A 25,391-nucleotide genomic window follows, 5' to 3' on the forward strand; every position below is an offset into this window, starting at 1 on the left:
GTCAAGCTATCACCAGCCACTGTAGCTCAGAGTTCAATCCCTGGCCAGGTAGCTGACCCACATGGCTCAGCAGACCTCTCCTGTCTTGCCCACTGCTCCCCTCAGCAGTGTGTTTCAGTAGATCTTCCTGTTCTGCTCCCCACTCTGACTCTGGTGACTCCTCCCACCCCCCAGCAACTCTGGTCCACACCCCAGTTCTTCTAAACAAAAAGAGATAAAATCTTTTTAAAAATTAAGAAGAGAAACAAAACATACCACTAATAACAAAATGGAATGAGACTGACTGAACTACATGAAGTAAAGCAAGTCAAAATGACAAAGACAAATATTGGATATTTATATAGCAGACAATTCAACAAAACAAAATACTTACAAAACCAGTGATACTAGTAAATGGAGCAAGGTTCTGAAGTTAAGAGGGAGGGAGGAAAAAGGGGGAGAGGAAAAGATTCACAAAGGTATAAGGGTAGGGGATAGGAAACACAGACACAGACACAGGAAGCTGAGTTCATCTTACACTTACAACTCACCCCGTCTGCTTACCTCAGTTCTCCTGCTCCTGATTTCAGTTTTCTTCTCAATTCATCCACACGAGCTGCTACTTCTTCAGGACGAATCAAACCATCAATCACATGGTTAAGGTGATTCTGAAAATCTTTAAGCTGCTGTTTTAACAGTTTATTGTCATCCTATGGAGGGAGAAGAAGTGGAGAGACAAACGTTACTAAAAAATTCACCTACATATACATATAGCCAGCATTATTTGTCATATGGTAATTTTATTCAACTCCCTTGACCAATTTTTCAAAAGCCTTTCTACTTGGGCTGACAAGAGCAGAATTTATTGGCCAATCTAAAGTCACAAAAGACATAACCAGGCATCATGTACTTCCTGAGGTTATGCCAAAAAAAAGTACCCTATGGATGTGTTGCCCAAAAGTAACTAATGTGAATCTAAAATCAACTTCCATATGTGACATAAGATACTAATTAACACTGTGGGGGGGGGGCAAACAGCAAAATCCAGAATATGGGAAATTATAGGAGAAAGCTGGGCTTTTAACATGTAACAAGGAAAAACTAATAGGAAGCTAACAGACCATAAGACACTGAAGAAACAATCCAACCAGGTACATCAATTAACATAAAATCAGAACAGAATAACTAAAACACAAAAGAAAGACAAAAAGAATCAAATCAACCAACGGCAATGTGTGCACCTCTGGACACTTGTAAAAAACTTGAGTGGTAAATTAAAAAATCTGAATATTGATAAGGTACTTGCTAACATTAGGAATTATAATTTTAAGGTATAATGATGCTTTTTGTGTTTATTCATTTTTAAAAATCTTGGCAATTATATATAATAGTATAGTATCTACAGATAAGATATTTTGGATGTACTTCAAAATAATTTCCTGAACAGGTGAAGAAAGTGTATGGAGGACATAACTGACAAAGACTGGCCAAGTGTTGGTAACTGTTGAAGATGGGTGATCATCTTAGAATTCTATTTTTGTGTAAGTTTGAGAATGTCCATAATTCAAAGTAAAACAAAACAACAAACAAACCAAAATCACTTCCTTATAATGTTCCTCTCCGTCTGCAAATGCATCAAAAAATAGAATGTCCACTACTCAAGTTTTCCTAGTAGTTTCTAATTCTCTCCGGCTGTATTTGTTGCAACCAACATGTTTTCAAATAACGGAACATATCTAGACCCAAGAATTAAATTCAGACAATTTAATTTATGCTTTATTTAAGTAAAAGAAACCGCGAGCATTTTCCTAAATTGTGAAAGAAAACAGTTCCGCATCCTAAGCAACTGGTTGTATGCCCTCAGATACCTACAATCTACCTGAGTGACTAATTTACTTCAAAGGGGCTATAACATTAGGAACTAAAATGGAGAACTGAGAGTTTCTAGGTGCGGTCCCATTGGAAGCGCTTACCTATACACTGACCCTGCCCACTGTCCTCAGGAGCCCATATTTGTTCTATCATCTACCTGACCTGAGCTGAGTGACCAAAGCCAGCCAATTCTCTCACTAGATAGGAAACAAACTCATTCTGTCCAACATTTGCACCAAGATTCAGCACAGGAAGTCTGTGCAGGAGCTGGACCTGGAAAGACAGGTCAGCTCAGGCCTGGCGACTTGCTGGGTAAATGCAATGCTAGGAGAGAGAGAGGGAGGGAGGGAAAAGGGGGCTGTGGAGTCCTTGATCAATGAAAGAACTGTTCTGGTTCCTAGCAGGCTGCCTCCTTTCTTGAGCAAGTATTAGTAGGATTTAGTTCGCAGCAAAGAAGTGATTTCTGACAAATAAGAGTAGAGTGAGTTTAGCTTGTGCATGATCTCAGCAGGCCAGGAGGTCACGTGAAGCCCAGTTCCAGCTAAGCAGTCTCCCAGCACGAGTCAGTAACCCAGAAGCCAAATTCAGTTTCTATCATAAAGAAGATTCCTGTAGAAGTATTTTAGTCCTTTCTCTTAGGATATGTATACTGGTGTATTTAGGGGTGAAATAACGATATACAAGATTTTCTTTAAAATATTCCAGCAAAATATACACTAACTGAAGCAAGGCTGGCAGAATGCTGCTGACTATTTAAGGTGGCGAAACAAAAGATCCTAAGATTATTCTATTTTTATGATTATTTGAAAATTTCCATAGTAAAAATAAAAAACCGCTACGTACTGAGCCACCTAACACACAGCTGGCACAAGAGCAGAAGACAGGTACATCTGTCATGACATTTGCTTCAAGAGTTGAATGGAGGGCAGTAAAAATTAAATTCTAGGTTACTGTATTTCCTTAAATTTTGAGGAAAAAAGTAGCCAAAGCATTGAAAGATGAGAGAATTTGGGTGACCTCAGCCCATTTCTCACAAGCCCCCTGCACGGCTTTTGGAAAGTCTCCCCCGCGCCACCGCCCTTTCATCTCGGGTGAACTGGAGCAGCTGCCATCTGCCCCGGCCGCGGCTCCGGACCTTGCAGATCTGGAGCTCTGAGCCTTGACCCAGGTACTTGTTCAGACATCTGTCCTCTTTGAGAAAGTTTAATTATCTGGAAAATCCTGTCCACCTGCTTCTCCTGCTGTTTGTTGGGCAGATTATTGTGACAAAGGCTGGAATAATAGTCTGCCAAAGAAAACCCCACAAATGTAAAAGGACTATATTGGGGGGGGGGGGATATCCCCTCTGGAAAAGGGATTGCAAAAACTTTACTGTCAAGAAGCTCTACTGTAACCCACCCACCCTAGTGAACTTCCTGGGGAATCACAAAAGTATTTCCGTGGAAGAAGGATGCACCAATCTGATCATTAGCTCAGTCTGGGGACAGGGCTGCTGCTAGAGACTACAAGGTGTCACTTTCACCCAGGCGTCTACACAGTCTTCTCTGTTTACTATCAACACTGCCTCCACCTCTGCCCCATCATAACACACACAGGACACGCACAGTAACAATCTTAAAACATGGGCTCACAAGGGGACAGAGGCTATGGCACTGTTCCACTCAGAATTCCTTTTTCCTAGTAATTCAAGTTGCTTGGTGCACGTCAGAATCAGTTAAGTGTCTGACTTATGACAAAGGACACTTTAGGAGTCCCGTGTAAGAATATATTCTGAACAAATAAGTCTCTACCTGCAGCTGTTTAAGTTGCGCGCGGAGCTCACTGTTTTCTTGCTCCTTTTCTTCTGAGAGCTGGGCTTCTCCGAGGGCATTCTGGAGGGCTTGCTTTTCCTTCTCAAGCTCTGCTTGAAGGGCGGACTGTTCTAACTATTGCCAGTGGAAGCAATGATATGAAAACGTCAAATAGTGCTCATTTACGATCTAAAAAGGCATAAATAAAACCACATACTATGGTTTATGACTCAGTTTTGTGTGCCAGATTTTAAAAGCCCAAGGTAATTTTCCACATGCTTCCTGAAATGATTTAACACTTAAGGAAGAATAAGTATCAGAATCAGCTCATCCCAGAAAGACCAAATCAGAATCTTTGGGGGTGGGGTGTGTCCTAGTAAGTACTTTTATTTATTTTATTTCTAAAGATTTTTTTTTTTAATTTTATAACAGTTTATTTTTACATCATTTTTATTTCTAAAGATTTTTTAAATTTATGCATGCATACAAGAACTGGGGTGTATACCAGAGGTGCAGTAGGGGAGAGGATTCACCAAGACAAAGTGGGGAGCAGAACAGGTGGACCTACTAAAATATACTGCTGAGGGGCGCTGCAGGAGAGAGAGAGGAGAGGTTTGCTGCACCACGTGAGTCACCTCCCTGGCCGGGGGTCGGGGATCGAGCTTAAGTTGCAGGGGCTGGGGATAGCGTGGTAGTGCCGGGACACTGGAAGCATACTTCAGCACTTGCAGTGTGCTGCGCTGTCTCCCACATAGAGAAACATAGAACGTTTGTCCCGTACCCTTGCTCTTTTCATCCTTGCTCCCTCGGCATGGCCAAATCCTACTCATCCTTCGAGTCTCGACTGAAACCTCTCCCTGCAAGCAGCCTTCCCGGACCACTCCAGCCCTGACATCCCTGGCATACAGTCCTATTTTTCTCCCACGCCTGTTTCACCTAGTGGACTCTCATCTTCACAAGGACAGTGACTGGGACAGTGCTGTCCACAGCAGCATTCACAGCTCCAGACCTTCAGTGGCAAATAAATACTAAATGATAATTACTTTTGAAACCTGCAAGTATAATTTAGTGCATATTTCATCCAACTAAAACAGGAAATAGCAAAATAAAATTTAACCTCAATTTAAAATACTAGGTGCTTCCATGTCCACTATCCGTTATCTTCACCATAATCCATTTTACACAACCAAGGTGGTGTTTGGAGGTCCAGAGTTATGAACTGATTAGCCATGTTCTCAAGGGATGAAGATTAGATTCAAAAAGTACACGCTTTCTGCAACTCCATATACATTGTATTTAAGAATTTAAACTTACATTAAATTGAAGCTGATGAGTTAAGGCCACAAGCTAGCTGTTTCTCACTTACCTGGCTGAGTCTTGTAAGTTTTTCCAAGTCTTCCTTGAGCTGGTGGGCTTCAGCATCCCTTATTTTCAGTTGAGCCTCTAGCTCAGCCTCATAGGCACTGAGATCTCCCTGGGTCTGCTGCAGGGACACGTTTACCTCGTGTTGCTCCTGGAGGGCACTTTCTAGCTCTGCGAGCTCCTGGAGGGATTCAGCGCATGTTTAACTACAGATGCACTCTGCTGTAAGCAGCTGCAAGTCACTGTAAGTAACTTGAGTACTGTAAATAAAATGCTGGCTAGCCAGTGCTGGCCGGGCACATAAAGCCTCACTGACAGCATAAAGAAGCTGCAGGCTATGTGAATTTAGGAGGGAAAATAAAACCCTGACTCAGAGTAATCAGAAAAGAATCGAAAGAATAAATGTTATCAAACGGCCGTCCTGTAAAATGAATTTACAGATTCAGTGCAATTCCAGACAAAGGATCCGAGAAAAACAAACTCTGAAAGCTGACCAGGCATATGAGGCATTTAGCAGGGGGCTGAGGAAGAAGGGGGAGGCGAAGGGGAGGGGTGCAAATAGCAGAGGGGGAGCACCGGGGGCTCGGATGGCGGGAAACTATGAGGACTCACACCTAAGGGTAGGGGTCATATATTGCCCACAACTTAAAATGTAAGAAAATAGTACATTAAAAACATGTTTTAATGAAGGTCAAAAGAAAAGCCAACATGTTTTCCAAAGTAAGTTATGTGACACAATGAATGTGTCTGAAACACCTAAGGAAAAAAAACAGGGATAAATTTAAGGTCATTTTCTATCAGATAGCCACTAATACCTTCGGCACATAAATGCACCGCTGCTGTCTCCTTAGCTAACGTAATCGGGTTATGAGGCCGAGAGAAACAGGCAAGCAGCAGCCAGCCGTACCTTTCTCATATTTTCTGCATCCATGGCAACTATTTCGAGTTGGTCCCGCTCCTGCTCCACTTCAGCCAGTCTCTGCAGCAATGTCTCTTTTTCGTCCTGTAACTTTCTGCATTCATTCTGGGCCTGAGCTGCCTGGCCTTTGATAGTCCCCAGGTATTCCTGTAACCCACTGATCACACCTTCTAAGTCCTTTTTCAGGGCTTCATTTGCTGCTATCTGACCTGCAAATGGAGAAAAGGAAGGAAATAATGGATATAAGAAAATACTTTCAAGATACAGAAATAATGACTGCATTTAGTTTCTTTAGATATTATGTCACTGTCTCATTTTTAAGATATAATTCTTATATCCTAAAGGTCTCTATATATTTTTAAAATATAATTCTTTCTTCTATTACCCGTAATAGAGGAGTATTAGACAACACAACAGAAATAGTATAGTATAGTCAGTCAGCTTTGTTTATAGAATGCTTAATTCACACGGCAAAAAGTTTTAAAGTAGGAATTTGCAAAAATATAATGGAAATGTGCAGTGAAATTGTGAATTCTCCCTACTAGATACACAAAGCAAAACCAGTCAACATACAAGACTAATTCAAGACCGCAGTATAAATGTGCAACTTGAAGACTAAAATAAATAAAATACCACATACTGGATACCTACTATGTGTCAGGCACTTTATGAACACTATCTTATAAAATCTTTCTAACAACAATGGTAGAGATAGACAGAAATAACTTAATTATAAATAGCAGCTGAAAATGGCAAAACAGGGATTGAGATCTTTCATACCAAGCCAAGGCTCTACCCACTACACCATTCCTCTTCTGTTGTGGCAATGCCACACTTAAAAGTGCATTGCAAAATAAGAGCTTGAAGTTCTTTTCACACTCTTCTTATAACTAGACACCGAAAACCTGGTATCAATGGGTTCTTTCTTGTGAAGGCAAATGCAACAACTCACTGTGATCATCTATCGACTTCTTGCCTAAATAACCTGGTTCACTAGGACAGCAACAGACTAAAACTAAACTAAAGGTTTTAATTTTATTAAACACTATTGGGTAGTCTGCAAATATTGCCTTATTAAAGACAATCACTAATAGCAGGAGAGTATTTAGCTAATATCTGCATTAATGCCTGTCTGGGTGAGTTTTATTAATACTGAAACTGATTTACCTTAAATCACACTTAAATTCTTACCTTCAGTCAGCTGTTGTTCAAGGTCCTTAATCTCTTCAGTTTCTTTAGCAATTCTAGAAAGTATCTCATCCAAGCGGCTTTCAAGTTGCGTGTACTGCTTGCTCATAATGTCAAGTTGTTGTTCTTTACCCCTTTTCTGAGCCTTCATATGGCACTGAATTAAAAAACAAAAAATTAATTCTTTAAACCCTTTAAGAAAAAATAATAACCCTTAACACTATTTCTAAGTAAGAAGGATGGAAAATAAAATGCAACAATCTGCACATATTTTGTGTTAGGCCCTGTGATGCTTTCATGTGGGTAGTTTTCATTTAAGGCTCATGATAATTTGATGCAGAAATCATTTCCATTTTATAGATAAGAAAATTGAGAATCATAGAGGTTAATTTTTCCAAAAGCATAGCTAGCTGGCAATGAGGCCAAGTTCAAGTGTTTCTTGCACATCATTAATATGTCTTTTTAAAAAGGTTTCCAAAAAGTTCATTGGTTATAAATATACATTTATCCATTGAAAAAGATTATATTTCAGGGCTCTTCCTGGTGGCGCAAAGGATTGGGACGCAGCACTGCATGGCAGAAGCAGCCGCTTCAGTGCAAATTTGATTCCTGGCCCCAGATGTGATCTGCATGGCATGATGGACCTCTCCTGACCCACCCGATGCTCCCCTCAGCAGTATACTTCGTCAGTCTGCATGTTCTGCTCCCCACTCTGTCTCTGGTGAATCCTCTCACCGCCCCTTCACCTCTGGCTTGTACCCTAACTCTGTATGCATAAATAAATCAATCTTTAAAAAAAAAAGAAAAAGATTATATCCAAAGTATTAGCAAGGATTATATATGTGTGGACAGATTACTGGAAGTATGTTTTCCTTTTTTTAGTGATTTTTTTAAAGAGTTACTTATGTATGCATATAAGAACTGGGGTACAGGCCAGAGGTACAGGGGGTGAGAGGATTCACCAGAGACAGAGTGGGGACAGAACAGGCAGATATACTGAAACACGTTGCTGAGGGGAGCAGCGGGCAAGACAGGAGAGGTCTGCTGTGCCATGTGCGTCAGCTCCCGGGGCCGGGAATGAATCTGTGCTGTAGTGCTGTGGATAGTTTCATAGTGTTGAGACTTAACTCCTTGTGCCACCAGGGAGATCCCATGATTTTTTTTTTTTAATATTAAGAAAGTTTTATAATAGATAAGTAACATAACTTTCCAATCCCCCTCGCTCCTCCCCGTATCTCCCTCCCCCCGCCAAAAAAAAAACCACATCAAATGTACTTTAAAAATACTTTAGGGGGAAAAAAAAAAGTCCTGAAAAAATACTAATTTGAAATTTCAGTTTATTTTCTGACATAAGGAAATATTTGCCTTAGGTTCCTTTAACTGGGAGTTGAGGAAAACCTCAAAGACCATTCAGCCCAAGGATTCTCAAGATGTCAGGCTCTAGGGAAGCATCCCTTTAGTCGCCACACAAGCCTCTTGGTGGAAAAGAGCTTTCACATATGCACACATCCTCACACCTCTTGATAATCATCACTTTAGGGAGCTACTGTTAACTGAAATGACTGAATTGCATTTGTCAGGTATGCTGGGAGAAAAAAGTGAGGACCAATGATCTAGTCAACTCTGAATCTCAGCTCCATCACATGACTTGCCCTTGGAGAGATAAAATAATCCCATAGGCAATGTTCATGTGGAGACAAAATAACTCCCCAAAGAAGCACTGCCCGCTCACTCCCGCTCTTGCTCTAGCTTGTTTCCGCAGGCCAAGAAGAACGAACAGTAAATCAAAAGAAAGTTACCAGGATAAAGAACTATCATAAGCACAGCCTCAGACTCCAAGGCTCTAACTCTAGGAGCTCATTTGATTATAAAAGCACATTTCTCAGTTTTAGATGTCTGCTGCCTCCAAAATAAGAAAGAAACGTCTCTTTGTTTTTGACAACCAAATGCCTGGAAGGTTATTTTGCTACTGTTAAAAATTTGATGGGCTTTTCAAACCTTCCCTGTCCACACTCAAAATATCTGAAACCTCTCTGAAAAGGTAACTGCACATAACAGCTTACCTTCTGAGCAAATTTAGGATTTTATGGGTCAAGAAAGATTAAAAAAAGAACTGTACTCATATCTACATCAATGAGTCTTTAAAATTCAGCAAGGGGGGGGGGGGGGGAAGGAGCCGCGGGCGAACAACTGGTTGAACATGCCCATGCACTAAACATGTGGGCGCAAAACCAGCGACTTTTCATTATCTTGCTGCCCACAAAAGAGTTATTGTCAAAACAGGAACTTACATCTCTGACTCCTCCTCCTTTCAAGTCCTTTGTACAGAGAGAGAAAATGATCATACCTTAATTCGAATTTTGTCCGGTTAAAACCGAGCCGCTGAGAGTAGAGAAATTGTGGGCGGAACGCTTTCCTAATGCTTTCTTCAAATTCATGTGCACTTCCCTCTCTGACAGTCACATTTTGGTAAATGGCTCAGAGCCTCAGTAACTTCCCCGTGCTCCAAACCACATTCCTGGTGGGGCTGAGTGGCAGCTTCGCCGCCCAATTACGAGCAGCCTCAGCACGCAGGCCCCACCCTCCTCACTTTAAATCACAACACAGGAAGCTCCAGCAGGCCAATCGCTCTCAATTTCTGCAACAGATTACTACCCGGCAAATTCCCTCCAGAGAACTGTTACCTCTCACTTTGGGCATTTCCAGATGGGGAAGAGGAAAACAAATCTTCCTCTACGAGGTTAGCTTCTGTGATATTTGTCTTTCTAGCTATTGACATTTTTATGCCCAAAATGAAATTTTACTTTTAAATAATACTTTTACTTTTTGAAAACCAGTTAAAGGGTTTGTTGAAAACCTGACTGGGCTTGGCTCTGAGCTAATTTTATAGATAACTAGTCTCTTTAGACATTTAATTCTCTTGTGGAAAGAGAGTCATTGTAGTAGCACAAGCCTGGGTTCTGCCTGTTCCTAAAAGGGTGACCTTGGGCAAATCATTTAATCTTTTAAAATCACATTCTCATTTTCTAAAATTAAAAAATAAATGCCACGGATACCATTTGGATTTGTGCTACATAAAACTCCTCACTAGTATATGCAAAACCCCTAGCACAGTGCAACATATATAGTTGGCACTTAATCAGTCATACTACTTCTCAATCTTACTTTTAACTGCTAGTTGCTAATTGGAAAGACACTTCATTTGATTCGATTTTTTTTTTAAAAAGTTCAATGAGAAAATAACAAAAATAATGAACAACCATATACCAGAGACATGTTGTGGGGGTGGAGTGGGGGGGGGAATGCATGGGACTATGGTGGTGGCACACGGGTGATTTGGTGATGGGAAACCCGCGGGGATTACAATCGAGATGGAAAAAAAAAATGTGCAAAATGATGTAAAAATAAACTTTTGTAAAAAAGAAAAAAGTTCAATCAAAGTACCTATATCTATAGAAAAACATGCAGGGACCCTTTGATTTTCTCCCTTTTGCTAAAAAGTTCACATTTTGTAGCTTAAAATGGTGTGTCACCACTAGTCAGGAAGGTGACAGTTCAATTTAGAAAATGATCCTCCCTCTGGGTGAACAAATCAGTGATGCTCTGGCACTCCCACTAAGGCTATAACTTTAAGAACTAAGCAAACTCTAGTAATTTTAACAAAACCAAAGATTTGGAACCTTGAATCTGTATATTTAATTCCTACTAAAACAAATTGATTTTGGCTGTCTGCCACATTCCTATTTCTCACCTAACTCTTTCCTCTATGAAATTCTGTACAAAAATCCAATGAGCATTAGACTCCTACCTGCCAAGAATATCACAGTCATTTGCTGAAAGCAAACAACCAAACTGATTCTGATTCTGGACTCACAAACTAGGCAGGAAAGGAGCTTGGGTAGTGGTTACAGGTGCTTCCTGCTGATCTGCCTTGATAAAAGCATTCATAAGAGTAAGCTTAGCGTATGGGGATAAACTTTGGTTATCCTTAGGGGTCTTATAAGGATGGCAGACTTCTGAACAAATACATACAATATAGTAAGATATTACTGGCCATATTACATACTACTTAAAATCTGCAATTTTTTATTGTAATAAAAATTCTTTACAGTAGTCAAGGCTACTTTTGGTTTCAATTTTAACACTATCTTAAGCTTTTGTTAGAGAAGACATTATGTCTATGAAGATGAGGTTTTACCCTTTGTCAAAATTAGCTAAAAATATCTATGATATTTTACTAAGATGTTTGAAGGGATACTTAAGTAGGTACATAGAGCAATTAGTACATTGTCCTTACCACATTAAATTTTACAATTTCTTTTAGTTCAGAAATCTTATACTACTGCTCAAAGTATACCTTTAGTAAAACATGAAGGAAATACTTTATTTCTATTTTTCAAATGCTGGTTAAAATACAAGCCATTAGTAAGACTTCTCAGGGCAGGGACAGAGACAAGAACCTAACTCCTAATTACCTCTGGCCCATTTTAGGAAGACAAACTATAGAGAAATACATCTTTCTTAAAAAGATGATGAAACAATGAATATCTTTATTATAATATTTACATATTTGTATAAAGGATTAAAGAACTATAGAAAAAGATCTCTGAACCCCCTTTAGCTCTCCTGTCTCACCATCTTGTACATAAAAAAAAAAGCATGGAGAAAGGGGAAGAGGCTTGGGAAAGCAACTTGCAGCAGGCTTGACACAATGAAATTTCATAATATAAATAATGAGATTCAACCACTAAAAAATAAATGCACCGTGCATTGATCATTCTACTGAAAAGTTATTTCCTCAAGCCTAGGTTGTTTTGCTTTAAAAACTCACACATGAATATCTGCATATGTAAATATGTAGACACATGTATATATAGTAGATATACACATATTATGTATATATACTACATACACGTATCACTCAATTTGTGCAACAGACTAAAAGAGACTTTTAGAAGGGACTCTGCTACTAAAAATGATGAGAAATAATAGTTAAGATAGAAAAATACTCTAGTTCCCATAGAACAGGCCATCATCTCTCTGTTTACTCACATGTTTTGGGTCTTTGGAATCCAGGTTATCTATGGTTATTTGCAGGTTCTTGATCTCCTTCTGCTTTTCAGCAATATCCTGCCTTTGCTTTTCCATCTGCGTTTCTAGATCCAGAGCTTCTTGGCGTAATTTATTTAGAAGCTGTATCCTACTGCTCAGCTGCTTGAGAAGAAGGTCTTTCTCTGCTTCTGAAATCTAATTCCCCCCACACCCAACAAACACGTAATTAACAGAGAACAGCAATACTGATTCACAAATATAAAGAAAAAACTTCTGTAATTGAAAAACGTTTTACTAGGTTTTTTTGCAATAAAAGTAAAATGTAGGTGTTCTCTAGGCATGCCATTACATTTTATACCATCTTATATTTTTATACTTTTATATAGAAAATCTTACAAGTTTATGAAAACTAATAGTTTATTAGCAAGTAGACATGTTCTAGTATAAGGCAGTTTATATAGCTGCCTTTATATAGCAATTGCCCTTGTTATTAGTATGCTAAATTTATAGTATAGTGATAAAGATAGGAATATATTTACTCACTTAAAATAACTTTTTTTTCAGGCCCTCCCTAGTGGTGTAATGGGTTAGGATGCAGCACTGTAAGCTGGACACAGCTGCTTAGTGTGAGTTCAATCCCCAGCCCCAGAGGTGACCCACATGATGTGGCAGACCTCTCCTGACCCACCCACTGCTCCCCTCAGCAGTGTACTTCATCCATCTGCCTGTCCTGCTCCCCACTCTGTCTCTGGTGAATCCTCTCACTGCCCTTGCACCTCTGGCTTGTACCCCAGTTCTGTATTCATAAATCAATCTTAAAAAAAAAAAAACAAAAAATCCAACTTTTTTTCCCTAAGTTATTTTTCCATCCATGTATTTAAAAATTATGTACATTACTTACATCTATCAATCTATCTAAAGCCTTGGCCAGTCCTATTATAAAACATTTTGATTTAATTATCAAAATAATTTTTGATAGCTCTCCTCTATCTCATCTTCAGCTCTCACTATCAAGTTGCTTTTAAGTACTATAGTGCTGCTGATAAATGTTATCAAGAATCTGTGGCTTTCTCTCCTGCCTGCTTCCCATTTCAAGCCATTAGCCATTCCAAGCATATGTGCCTGTAATAAGTAGTGTCCTAATCAACTCACACCTCTCCATTCTTTCCATCCCTGTCACCTTTCACTCTCAGGTAATAGCCAGAGTAACTTTATAAAAATACTAACAGGATCAGCCACTTTACTACCTAAAGTCCTTCAAAGGTTTCCCTTACATTGAGAATAAAATTCAGCCCCCTTTAAACGGCCTGGGGAGCCTGGCATGACCTTGATCATCATCTTCCCCTATACTCCTTCATTCTACAGAGGAATCTTTAGTCTGAAGTCCTCTGAATATACTGTCACCTCTGCCTGGAATATTTTTTTCCTCTAATTCTACCTCAGGTTCCTTGGGTTTCAGTCTAAAAGAAAGACACTTTCTCAGAGGCCTTCCTGGCTTTCCCCACAAACTAAATTATATCTTTTTTATTATCGTCCCCAGTTTTCTATTTTTTTCTGGAACAGTTATGCTATTTAACTATATATATTTTTTCACTCACTTACTATCTACTATAAGCCTATCTATGAGGGAAGGAGACATGTCTACAGGTTCGCTACTTAGTGCCCAACCTGGCCACTGCCTAGGATATAGTAAGCTTCCCATAAATTTGAATCAATTTCTAGTTACCATACAATTTGAAAGTAACAATATATTTCATATTTTAAATAATCTATAATTTGGACTACACATTCTTCACATTGAATTGACTGATATTTGTCATTCCAGAATTATTTAGGCAGCGCTAACTTAAAGGTTATTTTACATGGCATATGAAGGGGAAAACACATTTTGTATTTTGCATTTCCTCTCAGCATTGCTGCTTTTACATACTTTTTTGAGTTGTATAGCTTCTTCCAGTTGTTTAAATTCTTCAGTAGCTCTTAAAATTTGTTGTTCTGCATTTTCTATTTTATCATGCAGTTCTGATAGTCGAGTTTGTGCTGCAAATTTAAAAGCCATACACACAGACACACACAAGAAAAATATTGAATTATCACATTTTTCTTCTTTGTAATAACCTACTCCCCCCAATTAATGGGCACTATTACAGAGCAAAGGACTAAAAAACAGTGATTTCATATTGGTTTTCTTATTATTAGAGGTCTCTAAGTGCCCCCCTTGGGCTAACTACTTCTCTGTGACTCATCAGAAGGTGGTAAGCTTCCCTGAAATTTTTGAGGGGCCATGTGGGATAGATCAGGAAAAGTTAGAGGGGAGTTTAGGCTCAAGTCTAAGGACAGTGCACTGCTCTAGCTTACTCAAAGCACAGTTCTGCTAAATGTGCAGTTGTCACTGAGGTGGCACTTTCCTTGCTGCGGTGAGGACTAGTCATGCCCTGAAATGGAGAGCCCCAATGGTGAGAACATGTTGGCAGGATGAGGGCTCTTGGACCCCTGGATATAAGGACACCAAACTACTGTCAAAAACCCCATGCTCAACTGTAACAGGAATCACTAAAACACTCCTTTGTCTTAGACATTTCGTGTAAATGGTACCTTCAGCATGCTTTAACTGAAAGAAATGGTCTGACAAAATTTGCCTAGTCAATCCTTTTATATTTTTAAAGAGTTTATAATATCTTTTTTAACCTGAAGTTATTTTTTTTTCTTTGTCTTCTAGCTGCATGTCCAGGGGCTCGTGTGCTCTCAAGTTCACATGCCCATGTTTAAGTTGTTCTCCTTCAGCTGGTTCCATCCTCCTGATCTCAATCGGCCGGGCATTATCAGTAATGTAACTCTCTGTGGCGAACATATTTCTTTTGTATCTGGATTTGCCAATGTAAGGACTTTCATCTGGGCCTTTATCAATTTCAACATACTAAAAACAAAATTAATTAATAGATTTATGTTTTAATAAGTAATTTAAGCAGTTAAGAGGCATTATCCATTTTATTAGCGAAGAAACTACCACAAAATTACCTAAATATTAAACCTACATGCCCAGAAGTTGAAAAAAAGTATCATTCTTTTATCTTATTCTTAATATAAGAACAGGAATGAGAAAAATAGTGATCTTAAAAGGAATTTTCTTTCTATCTATCCGTGAAGAGTAAATGTGGATTTAGCTGGTTAGAGAATTACCTACAGTTAAGTGATTTTTAGCATGCTTAACCTCTAAAGTCTAGATGTTTTATTTTGGTTTCTTAGTTCGTATATAAAATCTCAGTCTAATTAATTTTAATAATTGCATTTTTAAACTATGTAATAGATGCTATTAGCCTGATGGGGTCTTAAGAGATACATCTCTTACAGCGGCATTTATGGCATTTCTGTACAAATAATGGTTACTATACTGAGCCAGCAGTCATTGAACAATGAAAGGCGGTGATATTCTATGGTCACAGGAGCAAACAGTATACTTTTTATGGAAGAATGAATTTAAGGGAGCTGACAACACATTGTTGAGTACGACAACCGAGGGCCAGACAGCTTTTTTGAGCTATGGATACAGCAAACTACAAAGGTCATCCTGGCACTTTTTACTTCTTTTGGACAATGCTCAAATTCACTGAACAGACATTTTACAGATTCAGTCAAAACATACTTTACTTTGCTGATGTCCTTATAACAAGACAGTGGAGTGATTATGGATAAAGTCTTTGGAATGTCTCCATCCTCTATCCTCCCTGTACCACACCCATGCTGGCTTAGCTTTAGATTGCTAAAACACTGAAATTACTCACCTCTGATGGATAGTAATTTAGTGGCTCAAATTTAGCATCAATTTTATAAAAGGCCAATTCCTGTTCCAGCTCATATTGTTTCTGACATGCTCGCGATAGTTCGATGGTCTTCTGTTTTAACTATTGGCCCAATTTGATAGGAAACAATATATAGGATCAGTAAATTAATATCAAGATTCAATAGTATGGCAAGTTCTAATCATAACTAGTAATATTTTTAAAACCCCACAGCAAATAGCACAGCTTTCACAGCATTTTACCTTAAGTATAATCTATTAGAAAGAATGAAATACAAAATTATTATTTCATGAGAGGCCACATAAAAGACCTTTGAAGTTCATGTGCTATTTCAGGATTTTATGATTAAAGATTTTAAAAATCATTTATCTATGAAAATAACTCTATCAATTAATTTAAAACTTGCCTACTAAATGCCTGCTACCTGTTCTCCTAATAATCAGCACTGATTTATTTAACTTACTCTATGATCGTTTCATCCAAAGTAGGATGGAAATGATACTTGACCTAATTACAAAGAAAGTAGAAAGAGAAATGAGAAGGAAAAAAATATGAGATTGGTTTTAATTACACTGTCACTACTGTAATATTTGGCTAATGAATGGCATTTAGTTTTAAGTGTTCAGAACTTTATTTTTTTGTAACATAGGATGAGATTGTGAATAAGCTTGATGAGACCCAAATATGCAGTGTTATATTTTAATAAAGCAATTCTACTATAATTATAACTTTTTAGTTATTTGTAAAAAATTTTGACGCTAAAAGAAAAATTATCTAATTTAAATATCTGAATTTATAAAGAAATTACATCCCAGATTGGTGAACTCGTTTGTTCAAAGTTATACTTTACATTAGTGAAGGAGGTTAAATAGCTTATTAACAAAGTACCAGTACCAACCAATTTTTTTAGTTCATTTCAAAGGCCCACTAAGTGATTTTTGCCTTTTTTTTTTTTAAACCCGGGCTCTGGTATTACATACCATACCAAAAGAACATGCAGAAAAAATTTCATAATATAAAAATGCAAGCTGAAAAGAATAAAACACGGAAACATGAACATCTTACAAGGCCCAAGAAATCAAAGACGTGCATGACTTAACTTACAGTCATCTCCTGATTATCTGCCAAAGTACAACTAGTTTTAGCCTGGATTAGAGATAACATTGATGAAAACTGACTGTGTGCCAGACACTGCACAAAGTATTGAAATGTGCTATTTCATTGAATCTTCAGAACTAACTGATAGAGATGACAAAAGCTGCACAGAGAGGTTGAACAACTTGCCCAACTGCACAGCTGATAGCGGAAAAGGCAGAGATCAACTTCAAGTGTTCTGACTGCACATCTGACACTATTATGCTCTGCTGCCTTGGTGGCCAACCAAAGGGTTTCCAGCTTACTACTACACTCTGTGTATGCTGCATTCAGTGAATGCTCACAACTCCCTGGGTCTCAAGAAAGCAATTCACAAGCAACAGTGTCAACTAGTCTTGGACATCTTTCCCCAAAGATCCTTGGCAGCAGGATCAAAGGCAAATGTGACTAGAAACATGAAGACTACATGGATGGGTCTCTGCAGTTAAATAGTAAACACTGTGTGTGTGTGTGTGTGTGTTGAGGTACTTCCATGTCTTTCTTTCATAGTTCTAGGCTTAGCATAACTAAGAGCAAAGCTGGAGTCCAGGGGCCTGGAAAGTAGTCTAGTGATGGTACAAGCTGTATATAATCAAGAGCTGACTGCAGTTAACATATTTACCAACTGAAAAGTGTTACAAATTCTCCCCCCCACATTCAAATTCCTCTCCTATTTACACATTAAAAAAAATTACACATATACACACAAGCACATTTCTCAAGAAGGCAAGCCAATTTCAAAACTTAAAATGCATACACGTATATAAATACAAGTTATCATGCAAATCATGAAAAATACAGTATGCAAGCCAGTCCTGAAGGAACTACCTTTAAGGAAGAACAAAGAATCGGCAGAAAAGGGTCTGCAAAAAACCAAGACAAGGGCTAAAGGGAGAAAGAGCAATCAGAGACCATCACCTGGAAAATTCTAGCAATTAAACTGTAATAATATTTGCTGCTCTTTGCTGGAAACTTACCTTAGAGAGATTGGTTATTAGTACCTTTCTTTTTCTTATATGGGCACATTTTATCATTTGAAGTTATAGATTTACTACTTTCCATTATAAATATTACATGATGCCAAATAATATGATCACAATAAAAATATAATTACACGTAATATTTCCAATATAGAAGACAAAGGTGGTCCCTTTAAGTTTGGCTAACTTTGCCAAACTGTCTTTCTAAAAGCTTTTGCCAATGTACAGCCTCACTAACACTGTTGCAATTTTTTAAAAATTCAAACATGCAGAGGCAGTGTGACCAATTCCTCATAGTGTGGGTTTCACTTTTCCCCTTCGTTCAGCATGCCTTACATAATACAACCAACCGAGACAGCATTCACCTTTTGAGCAGACATTAACAGGGCACAGTTAACGACCATTTATATACTCTTGTACCTATGTCTGTTAAGCCACAGATTCCCCAACCTATAGTCAGAGGCTGTGGTTTTAGACCTCAGGGTAAAGAATTTCCTATTTTAAGAGAATTAAGTCAACCCCATGTAAAACAGGGACTTACCAATTCATTTTTTGTGTTCAGGTTACTCTCGAGCTCCTCAAAGTTCTGTCTCTGTAACACAGCCTCCTCTTTTAATGATTGGTTCAACTTATCTTGGTTTTTAATTTCCTCGAGGAACCTTGCTTGTTTGCTCCTAAGCTCTTCAGTTTCTGTCACCTTCTTTTCCAGGTCTCTTTCCAGTCTTTCTACCTCTTCTGCCGATACAAATTGAAGAGTTAAATTATTCACTGGTTATAGTTCCTACTTGAAGGTAGGTAAGAATTAGTTTTCAAGGAATAGCAAGCCTCAAAAGTCTAAGAAGTCTTAGAACAGTGTAAGTACAATTCTACTTTTAAAAAGATTTACTATGATTTTGGGAATGAAGACTATTTTGACCTTGAAACTGATTTATCTTTACATTAATGGAAAAAAGGTATTATTACTTGGACAACAATTTTAAAAGATAACATTTTACTTCCAAGCATTTAATTCAATTAATGTATTGACAAATGAGGGTTTTTTCTTCCCCAGGCCTCCTATTAAAATTTTTGGTATTAGTAATTATAATCTGAAGGATGTTACAAGCATTATTTTCAAAATACTCTGCTATCTTACACTGTAAGGCTTCCTACACTGTAAGGGTAGGATCCATTCTTTTTATTTTTTTAAAGGTATTTTTATTTATTTATTTTTATTCATTTATAGAACTGGGGCACAGGCCAGAGATATAGGTTGGGGGTGGGGGGCGGTGAGAGGATTCACCAGCGACAGAGGGAGGAGCAGAGTAGGCAGATTGACGAAGTACACTGTTGAGGGGAGCAGGGGTGAGGCAGGAGAGGTCTGTTGTGCCAAATGAGTCACCTCTGGGGCTGGGATCAAACTCATGCTCATGCCACAGTGGCTGGCAAAAGCTCAATAGTGCTGAGACTCTACCAGGGAGGCCCTAGGTAACCTTCTTTCATAAAGAACTGTTAAGGTTCTTCACCGCTTTCGTCCCAAACTCTCTCTCCAGCCTCATTTTCAAATATACCCTATGTGGACTTTCCAATATGATTCCACGTCGGGGGCCTGGTTATGCTGCTTCTCACCTGCAGGCTCTTATTCACACTTTCCGCCGGAAACTGCCTTTTGTGTCTCCTAGTGGGCTATTTTACAACCTCCGGGTCTTTAGTTTTTTATTTTTTGTTTGGGGCAATTTGGAAAGTCCTCTTTGAAAACATGTAATTTAAAATTTTTATATTGAGGTAAAATTGATGAACATTATACACGTTTCAGCTGGATAGCATGACTCAACATCTGTATACTGCATTTTGTTTACAACCGAATATATTTTCTATCTTTCTCCATTCAATTCACCCCTTTTACTCCAGTTACCCACCCCTCTTCTCCCTTTCCTCCTGGTAGCCACTCTTTTGTTCTTATAGTCTAAGAGTTCTCATTTTTGTTTTGTTTGAGCAGATTGCCCTGACTTCACTCTTTCCAGGTCAGATGCGTCTCAGGAATGTTCTCACACCGACGTGCACCCGAACACAGCTCTTGTCACACTCCAAGTTGCAAAATGTGATCTAGTAGCTGAGCAGTCTGCCTTCCTCACTGAAGCTCAGTGAGAGCAGAAGCCACATCCCTCTGTCTTACCACTGGATCCCAACACCTCAGCACATTAAAGGCTCCTACTTACTACTCAAAGTCATGAATGTATCTTTAGTTGTTTAAACATTTCTTCCCACAGTGTATTTATAGCATGGCTTTTCTTGCATTATTTATATCTCTAATGGCTGCAAAATATAAACTTCATCAAATGTTGAGGCAGGGACCCCAAACTAATAAAAATTTACTATTTCTCAAATATTGGCTCAAACTACATAAAACTGCTGTTTTTATAAGTCAAAATGGACTTCAAATGGTTGAATATGCAGTCTCATTTCCCCACACTCTAAAAAGGCTATTTCATACCTTCCTCTTTCTCTTCAAACCTCCCATTTTCTTTGTTTCCTCAGCTGATGACTTTATATTTTATTAACACCCACCAGTGGGAAATTCCTCGTTTTCTTCCACCAGAGCAACAAAACTACCTACACTTGCGTGGATTTTCACTCTTTTTTCTGGAGAAAGTATCTTTCTTACTAGGAGATAATTTTTTCTCCTTTCCTCTAGCTCATCCTGTCTTCTTGGACTAAAACAAATGAGCCATGATTTACCTGTTCTTGGCACTCTGGGATATTCTCTTTGCTTCTTGGCTTTACTAACTTTGAATTTACTACTGTCTGTTCTGCCCCTTTTCTGGCTGGAAGCTATAGGAGAATTTTTTTTTAATTAAAAAATTTAAGTACCTATATATTAGGTGATGGGGGAGAAATTAAAGGAGAAAATTCCAGCTCTGCCTAAAGGCCCCCTCCCATTTACTGTCTAACCCAGCTAGCCTCTGTCCAATCACTCCCTAAGATCATAAGTTGCCAAGTTCAAGCACATTTCTGCGCCCATCTTAAGTCACATTTTAGTGACATTCAACACGGCTGACCACTTCCTCTCCTGAAATGTTCTCTGTGCTTTTGCAACTCACTAGTTCCTAATTTTCTCCCACCTTGTAGGTCTCTCTCTCTTACTCTCCTCAATAAGTTACACTTTCCATTTACTTATGTTTTCTTTGCTTTTATTAAGTGATGCATTTTCAGCTGTAGAGAAAGACATCTTCCAAGGGCATGCTCTTCTTTTCTTCACTTTTGTTTTTAAATTTTTTATTAAGGTAACATTGGTTTATACCACTGTAGATGATTCAGAATTATGCTGATCTCTCTATTAGGCTCCTCAGTGTGCTCTTCCCAGCCCCCGTCTGTGAGTTTACAGATTCCTGTAGGAGTAAGTGTTTTTATGCTGATAACTCCCAGATTTATGTCTCCAGTACAAATCTCTTTGAACTTCAGACTCACTTTTCCAATATTCTACTTGATATCCCCACTTGGTTGCTTTACAGATAATCCCTTGTGCCACCAAGGAGGGCCCAAATTTCCCATCTTTATAAGGGGTATCACCAGCTAACTGCTTAGACAATCAGGTATCTGGGAATCATCCAATCCATTGGAGAAGTGCTGCTGATTCTGCCTCCAAAACTGATTGGTCTAGTCCACATTTATCGCTTACATATAGGCCACCAACATTTCTACCCTAGCCTACTGCAAGGGTCTTCTAACAGCCCCTTTAGCTCCAGTTTGCCCTGTTTCAAATCATTCTCCATCCTACATCAACAATCCTTTTGATGTATAAACTGGATCATGTCCCACCCCTACAAAAAGCCTCATTCCTGAAATAAAATCCAAACACAAGGCTCTGTGCTCTCTCATGTCTCCTTATCTAAAATTTCTCTGGAGCTGCCCTCCTGTCATACTAATCTTTCAGTTCTTCAACTCAGCAGGGCCGTCCGACATCAAGGGACACGCTGCTCCTTCTCCCCTAACACCTTTCTTCACAGCGCTCATGCTCCCTGCCTTGCTTTCAGCTTAAATGTCACTTCCTCCAAATCATTCTTTTATACTTTTCTCCCAAAAAGGGGAAAGAGGGGCTTACTCCTTAAATGCATCACCTGAGTTAACTTGCATTTTGTCTGTCTTCGTCAGTAAAACACCACTGTATCCTCAGTGCCAGGCTCACAGAACATGCACAATAAATACTTGTTGAATCAATAGGTTTAATAGCATTGTGAAGTTCATAGTGCAATATATGCTTCTGGGTAACTTCTGAAAAGGAATTCCTCCCCCACTCAAATTTACTTTTTCCTTAAAAGTTACCTTACCTAAACTGAATCTCTCAAAAGCTTCCTGTCTGTGCTGAGTGGTTACTGGCTGACCTTCCAAACTTTCCAGAGAACGGAGGTGAAAAATTATAAACTGGAGATAATGAGGGAGGGTCACAATTGGGTTTTCAACCAGCATCAGAGAAGTCAAATCTTGAAGTGGCTTCAACTTGCTAACATCCTGGAGCTGAAACAATATAGAAGGTCAGTATTGGTATAATTCAATTTGAAAGAGTAAACATAACTAAAGGGAATAATAAACCATGGAAATTTATTAACATGGAAGGAACCTATTCACAGACTTACTGTCCAATAGTGGAAGGAAGGGGAAACAGAAAAGGCGCTCTACAGCATATCAGGAAGTATTAGGCATTTCCCATATACCATTTCATTCGTGATTCCTTAAAACCTATAATAAAAGCATTATCTTAATTTTACAGATAAAGAAACTTCAGTTCAAAGCTTAGGAGGGCTTTTCAAAGCTGAAAGTTCAGGGCTTATAAATGAGTGAAAAGGGATTTGAATTTAAGTCTATCTCTAAACTAAACAAACTGAAAATATAAATGGCGGTTAAAGAAAAGATTTTTGATAAGGCTTTGGGTAACAATTGTGACTAAAATGAGGACATGTGGAAATACCATATTTTTTGACATGAAATTTCTGACTATCAAAAGAGGCATTTTAAAAGGCTGAGAAACACAACTCCTACTAGCTAGTATAAATACATCTCCCCCAAATATCACACTCACTGATGCCAATGACAAACATAAACCAGGATAAAAATGTCATCCCAAATTAGAAAGACTATTGATTGAATGGTTTTCGGGTTAACAGCTGAGTACTATTGAGGATCAATCACTTGGAGGAATATTTCTGCAAATTGTAGCTTCATTGCTACTTCTTCTTGTCGCCCCATAGCCCCGGGGCTCTAAGGTGATGCTTTTCACCATGGCATGAGGCTCTGGTGGTGGCTCTCAGCTATCACAGTGAAATGGTAGGAGTCACCTTACGAGATCATTATATAGGTAAAATAAGAAAGCCAGGCATTGTTAACTGCATGGCATCAAGTGTAGTGTGTTTTTATTGGTTTCCATTAGCAAAGGTTAAGAAATACAACCTTAAGAGTTACTCAGTATTTTAAAGTTTTTAAAGCATTTCACATCTGTCATTTGAGTCCCCTTAACAATCTTGTTAATGAAGCAGCGTAAGGATTGTTTTCTCCAACTGAAATGGTGAGTCTTAGGTGAAGGGAACCTCCAAAGTCACACAAGGCAAGTCCAGACTCAGAAATTACATGTTTTGAATGGGGGAGGGAAATGCACTGGACTATGGTGATGGCACATGGGTGATTTGGTGATGGGAAACCTTAGGGGATTGCAAGTGAGATGGAAAAATGCACAAAAATGTGTAAAAATAAACTGAAAAAAAAAAAAAAGAAATTTACATGTTTTGTTTTCTACTCTCCAACTGATTTTCTTTAAATTACAGAATGATTGTTTCGATTTTGAAACACATTTAAGTAAATTCATGTTTTTACTTAGCAAATGCTTACTGAACATTTAGCTGTATAAATATCATAAGAAAATATACCTCATTATCAGAGTAAATGAACCATGATAACAAAGCTGCTCTACTATAAAAAAGCTAGTAATTCACCACCTAACTTTATAATCAAGATTAATCCATAGCTTGAAATAAAGAACTCTGTTCTAGTCAGTCAGTGACCTGGATTCTGACAAAAGTTGTGTGATTTTAGCTAAGAGACTAAAACTCTTTTAGGGGCCAAGACTATGTATGGTGCCTAACTCATAACATAAAAATGATCCCGGCCAAAAAAAAGCCCTGCGTGTGCAGTGTCTCCTTAATAAGAGTGCAAATGAAAGGACAGATGTGAAAATACTACAAGGTCAACTATCAGTGACCATGGAACCAAGCAAAACCAGGACTAGGATCCCTTAATTATCCTAGAATATCCTAGGTTATGTCTGAGTTTCATGTTTGGTCAAAGGGTCAAGGGCCTTAAAAGAAAGAATCCTTTAAAAAAAAAATTAGAGGCCCTCCCTGGTGGCGCAGCGGGTTAAAGCACAGCACTGAGAATCTAAAGCAGCTTCTGCATGAGTTCGATTCCCGCCTGCCCCAGAGGTGACCACATGGCGTGGCAGACCTCTCCTGACCCGCCCGCTGCTCATCTCAGCACAGTATACTTCGAATATCTGCCTGTTCTGTACCCCACTCTGTCTCTGGTGAAGCCTCTCACCGCCCCTGAGCCTCTGGCCTGTACCCCAGTTCTGTATGCATAAATAAATAAATCTTAAAAAAAAAAATTAGATTTTGACTTTTTTCAACAAATCGAAAAATTTGAAAAAAATTCCTGTTGCTTTGAAAACTTACTGATGATATCTTGTTGCCTTTCAGGTTGAGGACTCGCAAAGATTTTAACTTTTTTCCAAGCCATGCTGGAATATGTTCAATTTCATTTCCTGCAAGGTTAAGCTTTTGTAGATTACACATATTTTCTATGCCTTCAATTTTGCTGGAAACAAAAGGATAAAATCAAGATTAACCATAAGTAGACAATGACAGGGTCCCTCCATTTATCTTTAGAATAAACAACCTTGGTTTTATATTACCTTTCCTAATTATAGCTTATCAAACCTTTTCATAAATAACTAAAAAAAAAAAAAAAGGGACAGACAGGCAGGAAGCTGGAAAACCCAGCACACTGCTGTGTGCTGAAGTCCAGCACAAGAAAAGGTATCTTTAGCTATCGCCTTAAGTCATCACCAAATGATTAGCTATATCAGCAGGAGAGAGCTGCCAGTCTGAGCTGGTGGCATCCCTAGAATAATGCTGAATTCCAAACATAAGTGTTTTAATCAGGATAAATTAATTAAAACATTTACCAACCATCTTAATGAGTATTTTCCCCAAGGTAATTCTAATTTAATTCTTTGGTCAAGTTTCCAAAATTTTCAAGCTTCCTTATTTAATTTTTATTTTGTTGAAAT

The 25,391-nt window shown here is 38.5% G+C and overlaps 1 protein-coding gene across 1 annotated transcript in view; it reads right to left on the reverse strand.

The window, feature by feature from the left end:
* Window positions 1-25,391, reverse strand: part of CNTRL (centriolin) — a 59,889-nt gene that overhangs the window by 29,439 nt on the left and 5,059 nt on the right. The window contains exons 4-15 of the mRNA XM_012721533.1: window positions 24,775-24,916; window positions 22,384-22,570; window positions 18,618-18,811; window positions 15,945-16,064; window positions 14,851-15,079; window positions 14,093-14,202; window positions 12,163-12,357; window positions 7,114-7,267; window positions 5,911-6,131; window positions 5,008-5,184; window positions 3,642-3,776; window positions 544-689 (exon numbers count right to left, since the gene is read on the reverse strand). Of these exons, the coding sequence (XP_012576987.1) occupies window positions 544-689; window positions 3,642-3,776; window positions 5,008-5,184; window positions 5,911-6,131; window positions 7,114-7,267; window positions 12,163-12,357; window positions 14,093-14,202; window positions 14,851-15,079; window positions 15,945-16,064; window positions 18,618-18,811; window positions 22,384-22,570; window positions 24,775-24,916 (2,010 nt within the window). The remainder of the gene's footprint in view (window positions 1-543; window positions 690-3,641; window positions 3,777-5,007; window positions 5,185-5,910; window positions 6,132-7,113; window positions 7,268-12,162; window positions 12,358-14,092; window positions 14,203-14,850; window positions 15,080-15,944; window positions 16,065-18,617; window positions 18,812-22,383; window positions 22,571-24,774; window positions 24,917-25,391) is intronic.

The sequence above is a fragment of the Condylura cristata genome, unplaced genomic scaffold, assembly GCF_000260355.1.
Source record: "Condylura cristata isolate star-nosed mole 26May11 unplaced genomic scaffold, ConCri1.0 scaffold00006, whole genome shotgun sequence".
NCBI lineage: Eukaryota > Metazoa > Chordata > Mammalia > Eulipotyphla > Talpidae > Condylura > Condylura cristata.